The sequence below is a fragment of the Tetrao urogallus genome (genome assembly GCF_951394365.1).
Source record: "Tetrao urogallus genome assembly, chromosome: 2".
NCBI lineage: Eukaryota > Metazoa > Chordata > Aves > Galliformes > Phasianidae > Tetrao > Tetrao urogallus.
Window position 1 is genome coordinate 22,787,549 of NC_136814.1, and position 18,306 is coordinate 22,805,854.

Here is an 18,306-nt window from a genome sequence, read left to right on the forward strand (position 1 = left end):
CTCTGAAAGAGTTTTTAAGTGCTGGAACTGCTGCCCAGGGAGGTGGTAGAGTTACTGTCCCTGGAAGAAGAAGAAATGTTTAGATGTTGTAAGAAATGTTTAGTATTTAGGGGAAATATTGGCGGTAAGTGGATGGTGAGACTGATGATCTCAGTGGTTTTTTCCAACCTTGGTGATTCTATCATTCTGTGAGTCTATTATGACATTCCCATCTCTGACAAAAACTACTGCAGTTATCATAGAATCACAGAATCATAGAATGGCTTGAGTTGGAAGGGACCTCAAAGATAATTTTGTTCCAACCCCCTGCCACTGGCAGGGCTGCCAACCCTGCCAGCATCCTTGAAAGCTGGTTGATACCAAAAGCAAAGGAAGAAATTGCAGATGCAGTTCTTCTTTTTTGCCATGTCTTTGAAAACTGGTAACTAGCAAAAGACATCTTCTCTGCACAAAATACTCAGCTTCTCTTCCTGTCTACTGCTCCATGCTAGTGAAACAACTAAGAGTCAGACAACCTCCTCCTGTACCTCTCTAGTCTGGCCCTTGCATTTTTTTGTCCTGATTTGAATCCAAAATAGTTTAGGCCATCCAAAATAACTATCACTTCTGCAAAAGATTTTATGTCCTGGATAAATGCCAGTATCTTCTAAAACCACAGATATAAAAGCTCACAGATCCTAAAGCTCAAAGTTTATGGAAACAGAAGGATTAAAATCAAAACACTGGTGGTGGTTAATTACACCCGGATTAACAAAATGACAGCTTTTGCTAATTGTCTTTGGGACTGGGAGGAAATGCATCAGCTTTGCCCTGCTGGAAGTGGCTCAGGACAATGGTTGCTGTGGGCCTCAGAGTCTGGAGGATGAGGCTGGGGCTGAGGAGCTGCTGATTTATCTGCTGGCAGGTGAAAAGAGCAGCAGCAACGGCCAATGGAAGAGCTGGGGGGGGAAGGGTTTCAAAATCCATCGTAAGGGTTGGTGCTGGAGAGTCTCTGCGATGTCAGTAGGGCCATCCAGGAGCCCGGAGAGGTCAGCAGTAAACCAGAGCCCAAGCAGTTCCTCTCCCTGCACCAGGGCAGTAAGGCAGGCAGAGGGCAGCCACTTCCAGGGAAACACTGGGGCTTTACCTCCTGCAGAGGTCAGGTCCTGATGTGTTGGTCTTCATGAATTCTGCAGCATACCCTGGGCCATGGGCTGTCCCAGACTCTGGCCCATTTGGATTATCCGAAAAAGTTCCCAAAGTTTTCTTTGAATAGTGCTTTTGGAGAAAATCAAAGGTGATAATGGTAAAATCCACAAATTCTAAACCAGCAATACCAAGCTGTTCAGTGACCTTCGTGGTTGCATTATTGCACACTGTGCTCATACATATTGCACTGTGGCCTGAACGTCGTTTCCCATAATAATTCAATGCAGTGAACCATGAACAAAGAGAGAGGATCTTTTCCTCCTCAGCTTTTGGCAGAATTGCTGGTCACACGTGCTGAAGGGCTAATGAAGCTGTTCCTTCACTTCTGAGAAGGTTCTCATTTGATGTCAGTTTGTAAAGCTCCACAAATGAAGCCTGCTCATACTTGGAGCCCATTCCCCTGCACTTAAGTATTAGGTTACAGTTTATTAGGCAGAATGGCTGTGCGTTGTTTTTAATTTTATATGGCTTTTCATTTTAGATTTATCCAGAGAAGCTGTGGATGCCCCATCCATGGAGGTGCTCAAGGTCAGGTTCATGGGGCCCTGGGCAGCCTGAGCTGTTGGGGGCAGCCCTTCTCATGGCATGGGGATGGAATTGAATGGACTTTGAGGTCCCTTCCAACCCAAATCATTCTGTGAGTAAGAAATAATAAAAAAAGAAAAGAAGAGAAAAGAAGGGAAAAGGAAAGGGAAAGGGAAAGGGAAAAGAAAAGGGAAAGGGAAAGGGAAAGGGAAAGGGAAAGGGAAAGGGAAAAGTAAGAATGCCAAGAGTGTTCACAAGCTACGTAGAGCTTGGATTCTTGGTTTGAACTGCAAGAGTGAGGCAAAGCATGGGATTCACTGGCAGGAACATGGTCTGAGAGGAAGCAGCCCTGGGTTGCTCCTTGGGCACTGCAGGACTGAAGGCAAGGCTCTTCCCACTTGCACAAGGGCTTTCTCCTTCCTCCAGGTGTGAGGCCTTCCAATTCACACTGTGAGCAGGGCCACAGTGAGCTGTATTTACACCCACCAATTGCAACAGGGTCCTGACTGTGAGTGAGGGGCATTTCCAATGTCATGTAAATCATCAGATGAAAGAGGGGATTTAAAAACAATTTATTTTGTGGCTGGCACTCCAAAATACTTCACAAGTCATATCAAGAGGATTTTTAAAAATCTTTCTTTATGAATTGCTTTCTTTTCCAGAGTAGTATCCTTGGAAATGACCCGCTGGTTAAAAACAAAGCAATAATGAATCCCTGCGAAAAACAGTGGTCTGAGTTTCCATGAATGTCATTACCTTCAAAAGCCATCACAGTCTGTGCTGTGTCAGGGTGGCACTGCGGAGAAGACAGAGTGGTTGGAAAGGAGGGCTGGCAACAGTGAAGTTACACAGAGATACCATCAGATGCTGTCCACGCGGCCGGGTGAGCACGTTTGTCTGTGTACCAGGCTGGAACAAATAGCCTACAGTGTGGATTCAGGGATTCCCCACTTTGCAAACATCACACCACTGAGGAGTAGCAAGGCACAGCCACACCGCAAAAGCAAAGTCAGTGGGAAGAAAAACCTCATAGCAAAGAGCCCACTCTAAAGAATCACTGAATCATAGAAAAGCTTGGGTTGGAAAGGACCTCAAAGATCATCCAGTCCCACCCCCAACCATGGTCAGGGCTGTGCCCTCTCTCTCCCCACCCTTGCTCCAGCTCAGGATGCCCAGGGCCTCATTCAACCTGGCTTTATCTACCTCTAGGGAAGGGGCACCACTGCTTCTCTAGGCAGTAGTTACAGAGCCTCAGGTCGGTGGTTATAGCTCAGACACATTTACACCGTGTAGCATTGGGGGAGGGGACTATTTGCACACAGCTACTCGCACCCTGGCTGTGCCGGGAGGTGCCAGACTGCTCCTGGGAGCTTACATAGACCACGTGCACTGGAGGGTTGCTGCCATGTTGCTCTCATCAGAGCAAACACATAATGCTTAAAGTATCTGTGAGAGGTGACCGAGAGCTTTTGGCATGTCCTCAGGGGAGAATAAGCCATGAGGATCTCACATTGGCTTTTCTAAACATTTGCTGGAGAAGCTCTCAGATATATTATTCACAGGCTGGTAGAGGGAGTTCAGCCTCTTGGCACTGCAGGCTGTGGGAGCTGGGCAGTCCATGGGAGGAGCGAGGAAGCAGCTGAGCCGTGCAAATCTTTGCCTGTGCCCTGCTTATCGACCTTCACCCTTGTACAGCTGTGGGATGGTGCCAGCATGCCAGGGGGAGCGGGAGGGCTGCTGCAGGTTCTGAGGGCACCTTCCACGCTGTGCTTTTACTTCTGCACAGGGTTCTGCTGTGTTATTAAATTCTTTTGGAGCTGTTCTGACCTAAGCTAACTGCTTTTCTATTGACATCAACTTCTGACACTTCAGTCTTCACCCCAACATTATTAATACAGGATTAAACAATGTTGGTCTGTGTCCTGATCTCTAGAGCACCTCATTATTAATCTCTTTCCCTACCAGAATTGGCCATTTATTCCATCTCTATTTATAACCGGATTTTAATTCTGTGGTTACCAAGTTTCTTTAACAGTTTCTTGTATGGGTGTTTATCAAAAGGTTTTTGAATGTTCAAATAAATTATATCCTCTGGCTGTTCTTTCCCCACTATTTTATTAATGCTTAGAAGTGTAAAGGTCCAACCGGCAGGATTTAGTCCTAAAGTAGCTGTGTTACTTCTTGCCTTTGCTTGAGACTTGGTATTTCCCTGCAGTCTGTAAAACGTTTAGAGCAGCAGCTCTCTGAATCCTGTGGCTTGAAGCAGCACCAAATATGTTGTCGATGCTTAATTAAAAATAAGACTGAACGTAATATATCTGTGACATTTTCAACTACTTCCTTGCAGTGAAGTTAAGCCAATAATGTACCGCTTCCATGAGCTCGCTCTGTCTGTGTAAATATTTACAGGGTCTTTATCGCTGCGGTACCAGATTTCCCTGTGCAGGAGCAGAGTAATCCTTGCAACACCTCTGTGATATGGGCAGGCTTTCATCCCAACTGACTGATGGAGAATCGGGGCATGCTGACATCTGGCACGTAAAAATCAATGCCGTGTTTTGAGAATGCAGGATGGGAGATAAAGCACCTTCCCCCACTTACAGATGCTGCATTTGCAAAAAAAAAAAAAAAAAAAAAAAAAAAAAAAAAAGCAAGAATCATCACAATTCATAAATGCAATCACAAACAGGCACAGTGCCTCCAGCGTCTCTTCCCAAGCTCTTTAAAGCCAGAACTTATTTTTCCTTTTGGAAAAAATGCAAAGCGCCGCAGGTAGAGCCCAAGCTTTTCCTTTTTGCAGACTGTCTGCACTCGCAAGTTTTTGCTGGCTCTGCTAGTGACCATTTATTTTGGACTCACACCACACACTTCAGGTTTCATTCTGCATTTTTGCTGTAGCCAGAACTAATACAATTGGCCGCATCTCAGCTTGCTTCAAATAGACAAGGGAGTGGGCTTCCTGAGAGAAAAGGAAGAAACAACATTAAAGAAAGGAGAGAAAGTGCTTGTTTAGAAAGTACTATAAAGATTTTGCCATGTAAGAACACTCTCTAAAGACTGCAAAACCTACACGTTCAAGGGATTGAGGTCTGGCAGGGCAGAGGATGATGGAGAGCTTGGCTGTGGAGAAGCCCGCACCCAAAGGCATAGCCCTGGGTGTTCAAGGGATCTCGGGCCTCCCAGCTCAGGCTTTCCAAAAAAAAAAAAAAAAAGCTCCACTTCCATACAAACAGCCAGAACAGGTGGCCAGGAATTCAAAAGATTATGAAGTCCTTTCAAAAAGCATTAACTCCTAAGTGCCAGAGAGAAGCAGTGCAAGCACACAAATCTTCTGGAAGAACCAGTGACCCTGCAGAAACTCTGACAGAACCCAGCTCCCACAGACGTGTTTCCAGCTGTGTTTTTTAACTGAGGACCTGAAGCTGCCCACGATTGGAATTCATGGAATCGTTAAGGTTGGTAAAGACCTCTATGATCATCTGGTGACAGCAACAGGGCCTGGGGGAGTGGCATGTAGCTGCTTCAGGAGAAGAGCAGCTGGGGGTTAGGGAAAGGTTCTGCACCACAGGGTGGTGGGCATGGAACAGCCTGCCCAAGGCAGTGGGCACGGCCCTGAGCTGCCGGAGTTCAAAGAGTGCTTGGACAGTGCCAACAGACATAGGGTTTGAATTCTGGGTGCGCCTGTGTGCAGACAGGGGTTGGACTCACTGATTCCTGTGAGTCTATATTCTGTGATTCTACAACCTGGTCCAGTCATCATCCCACCCCCACCATGCCCACTAACCCCATCCCTCAGTGCCACATCTCCAAAGTTCCTGAACACCTCCAGGGATGGTGACTCCACCACCTCCCTGGGCAGCTTGTGCCAGTGCATCACTGCTATTTTTGAGAAGAAATGTTTCCTAATATCTAACCTGAAATATGGGATTCGGGGTTTTGGGGCCTAGAGCCAAAATCTCAGGATCAGTGGATCAGTGGGGAGTCACTTGAAAGCTGGTGTGAGAACAAGGACAGCAGCGCTGTCACAGCTGCTTGGCAGTAGCATTGCTTCCGTCGCCGGGCCGGGTTGGGGGCCCAAGTAAAGTTCACGTGGAAAGATGCACTTCAGCCCTCGCTCCCTCTGCAGCCTTCACGTTTCCCAGCGCCGCTGCCAACCTGAAAGCCCCGCGGGTGCGCCCAGTGCCGCGAAGTCAGGGATGCTCTCAGCGCTGCGTCCTGAGTGAGGACACGGGGGAGCGGCGGGGCAGAGGGAAGCCTCGGGCCGGCTCCGTCGGGAGCTGCGCGGCCCCGCGGGCTGTTTGCTGTCGGCCGCAGCTCGCTGTTGACTTTGCCCGGTAGCTGTGTTTACAGAACCGTGTTGGTTTTGCTGGCAGCGCGCTGTAGCGAGGCCGCAGCCCCTCTCGCCGTGCCGCCCGCCCGCCCGCCTCGCCGCCCTAATCAGCGGCAGGCCCCGGGCGCGGGGTAATTAAAACCATGGAGGGGCTCTCTGGCATTTGAAATCTGTCTCTCGACATCAAAGGGCTCCGCACAAGTCGTCCTCCAGAGGTCTGCTCCCATATCTAAATGAGCGATGTATTTCATGGTATCTGTCGGGAGGGATATAATGAAGAAAAGCGGCTAGGAGATGGGACGCGATGCGAAAAGCAGGTGGGCCGCTTTCATCTGCGGCGAAGCATCTGTTTTGCGGTCGGGGCTGTCCGCTGCCGTGCACCGCGCATATGAGGCGGGCGCGGAGCTTCCGCGGACGCGCAGCCCCCAGGCCGGGCTGCACCGTGCCCCTAAACACGATTGTTCCACGACTTCATCCCGTCCCCGGCTTTGCAGAGCTGGGGAGCGCTGGCTGGTACCGAACCGGCTGTAAATCCCCATCCGACCACGGAAAGCCGCGAGCATGGACAGAAACCATTGGGGAATGGGGAGCGCGCGGCTCCGGGGCTACAGAACGATCCGCCGGGCGGAGCCCCCCCACGCAGCGGCGGGGAGGCTTTATTGGAGGCGGTGATTACGCGCCCCGCTCTGTTTATGGGGTGATTACGGCCCTGCGGGGCCGGAGGCTGAGCCGTCCCGAGCTCCCGGGAGAGCCGTGGCTTATTTCTTTCATTTTTATTTATGTGCGTGCCATGTGTATTGCCCCGATGGCCGTCCCTCTCTCTCCTTGGAAGCGATTTCCCGCTGCCATTGTGGTGAACTTTGCCTCGCCGGCCTCTTAGCGGCTTTCCTCCCGCTGATGGGCTCTCCTTTGTGGCAGCGGCTCGGGCTGATTGTGCTTGTTAATTAGTTGCTAACAGCGTCGTAATGTGGCCTTGATGGATAACCGTGTCATTAGCGCTCCCCCCGGCGATTCGCACCTCCGGCAGCGCGAGGACTGCGATTAACAGCTCCATCCCGAGCGTGTGATACGTTCCCCGCGGTACCACTCCCCCACGGCCACGCGCGTCCTTCGGGGCCGTGGCACATCCCGGGCAGCTCCCTCGTTCCCCCGACGGCGGCGCCCCAGCCCCGGCCCCGGCCCCGCCGGAGAGAGAGCACGGGGCCGCGGTTCCCGTCGGGGGGGGGGGTGGATGGGGGGGGAAGGACACCGCCCGGCAGCTGCGCTGCGCTCCGCCCCGCTCCGCCCCGCGCCCTCCCCGCCGGGGGGCTCGGCCGAGCCTGGGAGATGTAGTCCCGCTCCCGGGCCAGGCGGCGGCCGGCGGGGCTGCTCCGGGGGACTACGTTTCCCAGGCCCCCCTGCTGCTCGGCCGGAGGGCCGGGTGTCAATCAGGGCGCGTCAGCGGAGGGAGCGACCCGGGGATCCCCCCCGCCCCCCCGCCCCCCCGCCCTCCTCCGCTCCCGCTAATAATAAGTGCCGGAGAGCCGAGGAGCGGGGAGGCAAGTGTCATGCGGGTGCGCCGTAAGGGGCCGAGGTCCGGCTGAGCGCCCGGCCCCGCTCCGCCGCCGGCGCAGCCTCGGGAAAAAGCGGGGAGAGCAGAAACGAGCCCTGCGGCCGGTTCCCGGGGAAGGGGCGAGCACGGGAGCGAGGGGGCGATGAGGCGCAGGAAGACGGCGGTAGCGGCCGCCTGCTGCCTCGCCCTGCTGCTGGGCACCCTGCTCAACGTGCTCTTCGTGCCCGGCTCCGAGCTCCCTCCGCCGCCGCCCCGCGACGGGGCCCCCCCATCCCCGCCCGGCGCCCCCCTGGAGCCGCCGGAGGAGGAGGGCGGCGGCGGGCGAGCTGCGTTGGCGCGGCAGCTCCGCGAGCGCTACGAGGAGGTTCTGCGCTACCGGCAGCCGCGGGCGGCGGGGGTGCGCCGGGCGGTGCGGCCGCGGGAGCGGCGCCTGATGGACCTGGCGCCGGCGCGCACCTCGGCCGAGCAGCAGCAGCAGCCGCGGGGCCGGGCGGCGGCGGAGCGGGGCCGGGCCTCGGCCGAGCTGGGGCTGGAGCCGCCGCCGCTGGGCTGCCGCGAGCTGCGCGCCGCCGGCGGCGTGCAGTACCTGGGCTCGGGCTACACCAAGGCCGTCTACAAAGCGGTGCTTAACCGGTCTCTGGCCGTGGCGCTGAAGGCGGTGGATTTCGGAGGGCACGACGTCGCCCGCTGCGTGCGGCAGTTCGCGGCTCTGGCCGACTGCTACCGCCTGGCCGCCTACAAGATCGTCAAGGAGATGGTGCTGCTGCAGCGGCTGCGCCACGCCAACGTCCTGCAGGTAGGCGCCGGCGGCGGGGCTGTCCTCGACGTGAGCCGGGAGCGGGGTAGCAACGGGGCGCTACGGCCGGGAGGGCAGTGCCTGCGGTCCCGACGGCGGCGCGGGGCCGGCGAAGGGGCCAGGGGAGACCCTCCGGAAAGCGTCGTGCGGGTGTAGACAGCCCCGAAGGCTGTGCCATAGGGCGTCGACGCGGCTCCGAATGGGTTCGTTCCGATGGCAGTGCCGCTATTTCGAATAACGCGAACGTTCCGGTAGTGTAAAAACGGAAAGCGGAGGAGACGGTGTCACGGTAGGCGGCTTTTGAACTGAATCGAGGAGTTTTGTATTTCTTCTCCGTCAACAGCAGGAGTGGCAGCGTCAGGCCCCCGCGGTCGCAGCTCTGGAGTTGAGAGTTCCGCTTAACGAGCGGGCAGCTGCGATTCATCTGCAGGAAAATAAGAATTGAGCCTCCCTCCTTCCTTTCAATTTCCATTATCTTTCCTCGTGCGCGAACCGCAGAGAGCTGCCATTCCGGTAGCGATGTGCCTCGCTCCTTTGGTTTCCGATGGAACACCCCGGGTGCGGTAATTACCCGGGTGCAGCAGAGCCAACAGCGGGGTATGACACGTCCCGTTCCCCGGTGCCGGGGGAGGCAAGGAAGGCTTGGGTCCGGAAGCCTCTCGGCCGCTCCGCGGGTGTCGGGGGAAGAAGCGCGGCCCCGCGGCGGGACGAACCCTCGTGAGGGTGATTCAGTGCCGCCCCGTTTAAAAATAGCGCGCTGCTAAATCAGAACCATCTTTTCGGTTTCGTGACGGTTTTGTCATCGCCTTTTGCTTTGGTTGTATCCCGGCTCTGTCAGCCGGAGGAAGCGCACCGGGAGTCCCTTGGAATCCCTGAAGTACAGGGACGGCCGGGGAAGTGCCGCTCTGCTCGCTGAGGCAACACCAAGGGAGGAGGCTGCAGCCTGACCCGACGGCCGCATCAGGGCACGGCGGGGCCGGGAATGGGGCTTCGATGGCAGCCGGGAGCTGTAAACGGGGGAAAGTGGGAACGGGTGACCAACGGCAAATCGACGATGTCTCTAAAGTTTAAAAAGGGGACGGGATCCTTTGGCCTCTGTGCTGGAACTCTCCGTGTTTTCAGTGGAAGCCGGCCCAGGGCGGTATTTGGGCTTAGAAATCACTGTCCGAGCATTGCGGCCGAGGGAGAGGAAAGGGGTTCGAAAGCCAAACCGTCTCCTCCCCTCTTCTCTGGCCCTGGACAGCCGCTTCCATTTTACCCTCGGCAGCCGCACTCCCGCTGCTCGCGGCCGTCGAACGCATCGTACCGTTCTGGGGCTGCCCGTTCTCCCGGCAGGAGGGGGACTGGCGCTGCCCCTCGCCTTCCCGCTGCCACCTGCTCGCGGCTGGGGCGGCTCGGAGTGGTAAAGTGGCACTGGTGGGGCTGGAAATGAAGTTCGGTGTAGGTTTCGTCCTAAGGAAGGAGGTTTTCCTGTAAATCTCGGGCAGCTGACAGCTTGAAGTGTAGTTTGTAAGATAACAGACTTGTTCTTTACTGTCTCAGCAGTTCCCATTCGGGCCTGTCTCTTGTCAAAATCAGCTTTTATTTATTTATTTATTTATTTAGCCTTCCTTTAAAAATACTGCTTTACTGTACGATATAGGATAGAGGGGAAAGACCTCTCTCGGAACGCACCCTGCCCTCAGCCCCGCGTTCTGACACATCCGCCGTGCCCTCCGCCGGGGCAGGAGCCAGATGGGTCGGCTCCGGCAGATGCGGCCAATCAGCGCTATTACAGGAACGTGGAAGAGCGGAGAGAGGAGAGCGGGTCCATCCTACTGAAGGGTTGCTTTGCTGCCGCGCTCCCATCCCCTGGGCCGGGCAGGTGCAGGCAGCGCTGCGGGTGAGTCCGCAAGGTCGCTAGGAGAAGAGGGGCGGTGCGTTCGGGAGGCTTTTGGAACGAAGGGCAGAGGGGAAAGAGAAGCAAGCAGGTCGCTGATTTATTGGAACGAAGGATTTCGCGGCCCGCTAATTGCTTTGTAGCCGCTCCCCGTCTGACGCGGTGCCCGAGCTCTCCCTTTCCTTCCGAGCTGCGGTTTCTTTGCTCGCAGAGCTGCGATGCCGCTGTGTGAACGCCGTGTGATCGGAGAGGAAGGTGATTGAGTGCTCTTTAATCCCTCCCCGCCCTTGTTTGAGGAAGAAAAGAGAATCAAACCATTTGCATTTAATTTCGGACAATGGCAGGATTGTAAAGGCACAAAGGCGATGTTTGATTTGCTGTAATGATGTGATTATGGCCCCGAAGTATCACAAGGTAGGGTGCTGCCCTTCGTGGCGTCTCTTTCTGCTGAGGCAGAGCAGGGAGATTTGGCACTGCAGACGTCGGAGAAGTGCGAGCTCCTGTCCGTGCCAGCTATCTATCAGCGCTCACAGGAGCGCTCCTTCGTGTCAGAAGGAGCCGCCGCTTTTTTAAAGACAATCACAAACCCTCAACGGAAGGTGATGCCGGCTTTGTCTGCAGCCGGTGGTAGGGGAAGGAGTGCCCGGTACCCGCAGCTCGGGGAGAATTAAGCGCTCGGCTGGCTTAGCGTGTGCCGCTGGGGAACTGGGGCGGCACTGCAGCAGGAATCGATTCGGTTCACAAGCGTGTGTTTGCTACTGACTGATTTTAGTGCTACTGTGGTGGTATTTATCGCTCTTAAAATACATATTTATGTATATACATCGTTACTTAAAATTGTACTAAATATAACAGTTAGCTGACAAGCTCCGTGGTGCAGGATTTGCTAGCTGACCGTATTTAACATACCCAATTTTAAATCGGATTTCCTTCTCTTTGCAAGTGATAATTACCGACCTTTTTACCATAATGGTTTCCCTATAGGTATGCGCAGTCAGGGGGATAGGGCACAAGGCTTACTTTTAGCATGAGAATCCAAGTGGTAAAGCTCTGAATGGGTGTTGCATGTTCTAGGTGGAAGCAGACAGTCTTTCCAAGTGCGAAGAAGTCCAATATACAATTAATTTCAATGCAAGCATATTTGCAAAGGAGGGACTCTGGAAGGAGGAGTCCTCCCCCGTTCTTGCATGAATTCAGCGCTGTGTTCCCAGAAGCAGGGGGAAGGGAAGCGCAGACCGTGAAGCCATGGTGGAAGCAACCACTGGGGGAACCTCCCTGCTGTCAGCAGATGGGCAGTGAGTGAATGCCCTTTGTAGTGGCCATGGTGCAGGATGCCGACTGACAAACCTCGCTGCCACCAGGCAGGGTGCCCGGCAGTGAGCCTTCGTTTGCAGCTGACTGGAGCCTAACCATGAAAGCTTTGCACGCTGCTGATCTGAAAGGCTGGTCAGTGGCTGCTGATGTTTCACCCATCACCAGTGATGCAGGTGATGGGTGACTGCATGAGTTTCTGAGTTTGGGATGGGACAGCAGTTGTTGGGAGTGTACCTTGCAAAGTGAAATGCCAAATGGGCTGGGATTTTTTCTTTCTTTAAGTAGTCACATTGAATTGCTCATGGGCAGGTTGGCTGACGATGTGATGTGGGGACAGACTGGCTCTGTCTGCTGAACTGTGGGAGCAGAGGAGCTCCAGACTTTGTGTAGCATGGAGAGGTTCTCATGCTGCTGGCCACTTCCTTCCTTTGGTGAAGGACAGCAGCTGTGTAGTCTGCTTGGTTGCTCCACGTTACCTTTCACAGAGACGAGGCCTCCAAGTCACCTGGGTGTCGTCTTGATCCTGAGGTCGTTGATGTTGGTGAGTGTGGGATGTTGGCAACGGACGCTGATGTGGTAGAGAGGAAAGCAGGCAGTGCCACCTACTGATGGCTGAGTGGAGACAGCCTGCTGCTGCAGCATGTGTCCCTGCAGCCCCGAGGAGCTCGGGTGGAGTGGAGAAGGGCAGGGAGAGCAGACAGATGTGGTTTGGCGAGGAAAGAAGAATTACACAAAGTGCTTCTTTATTGCGAGACTGCTTCCCAAAAGGCCCAGATGTTATCCTACACTTTTAAGAGTGAAGAAAGGATCTGTTAACAAGAACGCCAGAGCTGCTGGAAGCACAGGGCTGATACAATTGCAAACCAGCTCTGTCACCGTAAGGCAAGCCCTACATCTTGATGCTCCAGTTGCCAAAACCTGACTTTTCCCATTTAATTGCATGGGATGTTCAGCTTGCAAATCTGTTGGCAGGGAGAGATTTCCATAAGGCAAGAGCACGTGCCTCCAAATTAGCAAAAAGTACTGCATCCTCCTTACTCTTGAAGACTGCTTTCATAAAACTAATCCCGATCAGTTGTTGAATGATTTCTATGATTGGGTTTCTGGTTTATGTGCCATGTAAACCATTCCAGAAGACTCTGGTTTGAATTTCTGTCTCCTTTAATGGGAGCTGTACTTGTAACCTCCTCCAGATTCCTTTGGGGAGCCTGGCCCTGCTCCTTCCTGTGGTGGGGCAGGAACATGGGTGGGCACTGTTTTGTTCCCCTTTGCTGCTTGCCTGTTCCAGTGGAGCAGCAGGGAGTGAGCAAGGCCGTGCCATCCTCTGACCAAAGGGGCTTGGAAACCAGTTCTGACCAGGGTGATGATATGTGAACTGTAAGGCAAATCTGTGGGCTTGAAGTTTTTTCAATCCTTACCCCAAATACAGGGTAGCGGGGTAAGCTTAGTATTATATTAACCTTACTTTTCTACTGTAGGTGGCAAATATGAGGTGTAGGAGGTATGAATATTTTGCTTAAGGTAACATATGGAGTCTTTCAGCGCTGAAGACTTAGGACCTTTTTCAGGAACATGGGGAGCCTATGCTTGCTGCATGGTCCTGGAGAGTGTTGGTGGACCCACACCTGAAAGTGCTGCAACCAGAGTTTGTGATGCCATCTTCTTTTATGGGCTTTTACATCAACACAGTCATCTGATAGCTCAGATAGGTGCCCAGTGGCCTCTAACTCCCATTGCAGTGTTTGTTCTCTGTGATGGACGTAAAAAATTTGAAAGAACTAGTTCTCCTGGGCACTATGATAATACTGAAGTTGTCTCTGGACTAATTCTAAAGGAGCTGTTAATTTTCATCACACTCATCTGAACCTGGGATTCCAGTTGTATACACTGAATATGAACACTCTATATCATTTTATGACACATTTGGAACAATGTATTCTGAAGAGAGTTTGTTTCCTTTTTTTTTTTTTCCCCTTGGAATATGTGGCTACTACCCCAAGCTTGTCCTAACGCTGATAAAGTACATAGTGATGTGACTCAGGTGCTGAAAAGGGAGAATTACGCGGATGGATCCAATAGATATCCCAGCAGGTCAAGCTTTTCCGATCATGCAGTGCACAAAGATTGTTTGATAGTTTTGTAATGCAAAATATTGTCGTAATAAGGGTTAAACTTCTGGGGCAGTGGAGCTGAATGCAGCCACTGTGGATGGAGGTCAGGGCAGACTCTGGTCTGGCTATTTACAAGATAATGAACTGCGCCTCCAGTGATATCAGCGCCTTCCCATTGAGGTCCTGGCTAGATGAGTGATCTATTTGTCCTCACAGAAGGCTTTACAAGAGTAGACTACTTGTGTGACTAAATATTTGCAGGGCTAGGCCTTGAGCTTGTGCAGTGCAATGCAAATTCAGAGTGCTGTAAATGTTTTTAGAAGAAGAATTTTCCACTTCAGAGTGTAAGGAAAGCAGGGTGAGTAAATGGCAGATAACGTTACTAAATCTTAAGATTATAGCCAATGTAATATATGTCAGATGAGTAGGCGTATGAAGATATGTGTACACACATACTGATAAAATACATAGAGAGGTATCTGTGGGTATGCTGGTGGATGTATATGGTCAGCTGTAATATCTGTGTATTTCTAAATAATGCATTCCAGTTTTTCTATGGATATAATTCCATGTTTAGTAACAGAACCAGGTATGAGGTCCCATACCTTCCAGCTCTTCTGAGTTGAGTGCTATTAATAATACCACATTTATAAATAAAAGCCTGGGCAGAGCTGCGAATGTTGAATTACTGTGTGAATTCCCCCTGCTTGCTGTCGGTTCCAGTGCTCGGCAGCAGCAGCAGGAAATTCTGCCTCAGTTTTCAGCGTGCAGCATTGAGCCTGGTCCTGGGTGGTGCTGAGCCCTTGCAGTCTGAATGTGTTCTTCAGAGAAGCTCAGAACTCAACAAGGCTTGATTTTTATTTATTTATTTATTTTTTTCCATTTTGATGAGGAAAATTAATTTACTTCTCACACACCATCTCTTTATGTTCTGTAGCAGCAGTGCCGACCTCACATTGATCTTTATATTGAACTCATCCTTTTCCCAGGGGGAGACTACAGATTGGCAGATGCTTTTGAGCTGAGCGAGGTGGCAAATACATGTTTAAATAAACACGTAGGTATAAATAATATAATGATGAAAATAGTGTGTATTCATAATGGAGAAACAGAAATTCATGTATGTAGTCACCTCGCGGGTGGAATGTGACATGCACAAAAATATGTATATACTTATGTGTGCATACAATCAGCAATGAAAAAAAAACATTTAGAACTTGGGAGATCAGTGGGTCTCAGAGTGATGTCACTCTCTCAGGTGGTGACAGGTGGATCCAAGCATTGGTTGCACCAAAATTATGATGGCTTTGATAGCGGTGAGGAAGTACAAGCTTCTGAAATGTGCCTTTTTGACATGCAGCAGTCCAAGCAAACAGCTTAATGAGATGCTACCAGTGTCACTGGCATTTTTTATTTCCTCTTGGCACCAAATCACTGTAAAATCTGATACTGATGCAGCCGGTTCTGACGAGGTAAATCTATGTCCATGTGCTTTGGAAAATAAAGGACATGGCAAGCGTTGGCTGCTGTTGCTCTTCATGAATTTTTTTTTTTTTTAATTGTCCTTCTCTCTTGTAAGTTTGGGCAAACCCTTCTTGAAAGAGAGAATGAAGTCTCCAGACATTGCTAATGTAATGTCATTGTGTGACTGCAAGAAGGGGTTGTCCTGAAGGCTCCAAGTTGGGAAGATTTCTTGTTCAGTATGGGATAGTGGGATCGATTTCCAGCTTCTGTGGCTGTGGAAAAAAATATGAAAAACATGAGCATGAAGAGCTGAAAACCAGGAAGGCGTAGGGAAAGCTTCACAGCATGCTGTGGTTTTAGTAAAACTGTATAAATAGTACAGATCTTGGAGGATGGGGGATAGCTACTGACTAGGAGAACCGGGTCTCTGCAGGCCAGTAGCTGCTGGATTCTGTCCTGGTAGGCACCTTGGGCCCACGAGATGTAGCTCTGCCTCAGCGTTTATTTTTCTGGGGGGAAACCCCGAGCAACAAACAAAAACCCAGGAAGGATGCCTAGCTAATGTGGGAGGGCCTGTTTGCATATCCTTGCCCTGCTGATGACAGCTTAATAAGCTCCTTTATTTTGTTTTTTTATTCAGTAAGCTTGTCATCTCTTGTGAAGGCTCTGACCTCTGCTTTCACTGTCCCCTTGGCTTGTCCTGGAGGGTACTTCTGTCCTGTAGCTTGTAGGGCTCTGAATGGAGTGGGCCATGGTTCCTTGGAGCAGTGCTGCTGCTGGAGGATGCCCCACTGTGGGGTTGGAGAGTGCAGAGCAGAACAGGGCTGAGTCTTTATGAGCGAGGAAACCCAAACAGACCAGGGAGAATTCAGTAAACAGGGCTGCCCTAAATGAGTTACGACACATGATGTGAGAACAGCTAAACATTTTGTAGCTGGCTTCCATTTTTTCTAAACAGAAAGCAAGGCATCCCAGTACCGTGACTGTTTGCTATTAGATCCTGCACAAAAATATATTGGGGTGGCATTTAACTGCAGTGACTGGGTATATCAAAAAGATGTGGGTTGTATTTCTTTCCACTCATTTAATTGGAACCATGCTGCAAAAGAGTATGAAAGCCATCATTCCTTAATATTTCCAAAGAGCAGCTCTGTGACGCTGAGGCTGATGTCCGGCCTGACAGGATTTTGCATAGAGGAGGCATTTTGGATCATCTCCTGCTTCCAGCCAAATTTGCTTTCCCTGGGTTATTATTTTTTCTTTTCATTATGTGCATCCAACTGCCTGTTTCATACCTCGCTGTATGGGAATACAAACCTGTTTGTCTCATTGGAGGCCTTAAAATGTATAGGCCAAATAAAAAAAAAAAAAAAAAAAGGGAGAAGAAATAAAATGTTATGTGTAATAACTCCATGCGTATTAACAAGCCAGTTATGAAATGAAAGGGCTGAAGATTACTGTCTCTGAGTATTTTGCTTCCATTATATATTCCGTACTTAGTAAGCATCTGCGTTCTGGGTGTTGGTTATCAGGATTGGGGGAATGAATGTAACTGTTTTAGATGCTTAATTGGCTGTTGGGGCATACCCAGTTTGTAATCATCATAATTGCACATACAAGTATGACCATATAATTACATGTGTATTTTTGCATTTAGTTTCATGACTTCACTCAGAAAAGCATAAATGCAGCCCAATAAGTCCTTTATATCTCAAAATTCTGTGCTTTTATAACTCTATATAATTATGTAATACCGCTGCATCTGGAGAGGTTTCACTTAAGCAGTAAAGAGCTCAGGTTAGATTATATATTTTTTAAGCTAGACCTACACAAACTTGCTTGGCGCTGTGTTTCACTGGTGTGGTTGATGAATTCAGCAGTACTCGTGTAAGAAAATATTCTTCTGAGAATAAGGAACCCAGTGTGTATCAAGCTCATTTCAGCTTCTGCAGTGACTGAAGTGAGTAGATGGGCAATAGAATAGTAAAATGTACTCCGACTACTCAGATGCTCAGACAGCAAAGGCTTTTGCTAAGGTACTAATTGATTGCCCAAATAGAATTACTGCTTAAAAGTTCCAGTTCTCTGAGAACAAATTGAAACTTAACTATGGCAACTTATGGATCGAGATAAAATAGATACAAGTAGGCACTGTAATTGATTTCATCTGCACGTAAGTAGTAAGACTGATCTATCAGTATTTTATGTGTGTGGATATACGTGTATCCCATTTTATAATCAAATTCATGTCTAATTGTTATCTTCCTTCTTTCAGTTCTTGGAATAGTTTCTACAAACATGAGACTGTCGAACAAAGTCTGATGTCTTGTTTGAGTTCTTTGTTGCTGTGACTCAACACTTAACTGTGACAGTGTTGTTTCCCAGTCTCTATTCCTTTTCGTTTCCCTGAGGGCATTTTTCCCCACTGAGTAACAGTGAGCGCTACAGACAAGTGCTGAGTTCACAGTGAAGGAGCAGAAGTTTGATTCTGACACTCACATATGTTTTTCTCTCTGTCGTTTCACATGAAGGGAGTGAAATACCCAGTAAAAATTGCAGACTTCAACTCATGATCCGTCCGTGCTGAAAATTTTGGCTTTCTCTGAACATCGGTAGACAGTGCACTAAATATTTTCATTGAGTTTCATTCCTATTTTTGTTTGGAAGATTTAAGCAGATGTGTGTTTATGTGGCCATCCATGATAGCTCACTGAACACACATTCCTAATTTCTGTAAACATCTGCACAAAAATGGTGTCAAGACACCCAAGTCCCATCCGTATGACTCTGGCTTAAGAAATTATTGCTGCCGTGGCTGCAAGGAGGAAGGTCTGCTTTTCCCATTTCATTTGTTCCAATCAACACCCATCCCAAGCTCTCAGTTGTGCATCAGTGCCAAGATCTTTTTGGCGCGCCTTAGAATAAAATCTTCTAGCTCTTTTTTTGTTTAGATTAAACTCCGTGTTTAAGCTGTTGTTTTGAAATGCAGTGCCATCTTTACACCAAAAAGAAAAACTGTTTACTTCACTTGCATTTTTGGAACGCTTTTTTCACTGAAATGCTGACAGCTCCTGTCGGAGCTAGCAGCCTTGTTCGGAACAAGCCACGTATTTGCTGACTTCGCCCCGCTCTTTGCTTTTCTGCTTG

At 50.4% G+C, this 18,306-nt stretch overlaps 1 protein-coding gene across 1 annotated transcript in view; it reads left to right on the forward strand.

Moving 5' to 3' along the window:
• Positions 1–7,737: 7,737 nt before the first annotated feature.
• The window catches only part of PKDCC (protein kinase domain containing, cytoplasmic), a gene marked incomplete at both ends in the record, with an annotated part of 31,536 nt that continues 20,967 nt past the window's right edge, over positions 7,738–18,306 (forward strand). The window contains one exon of the mRNA XM_079532983.1: positions 7,738–8,391. Within this exon, the coding sequence (XP_079389109.1) occupies positions 7,738–8,391 (654 nt within the window). The remainder of the gene's footprint in view (positions 8,392–18,306) is intronic.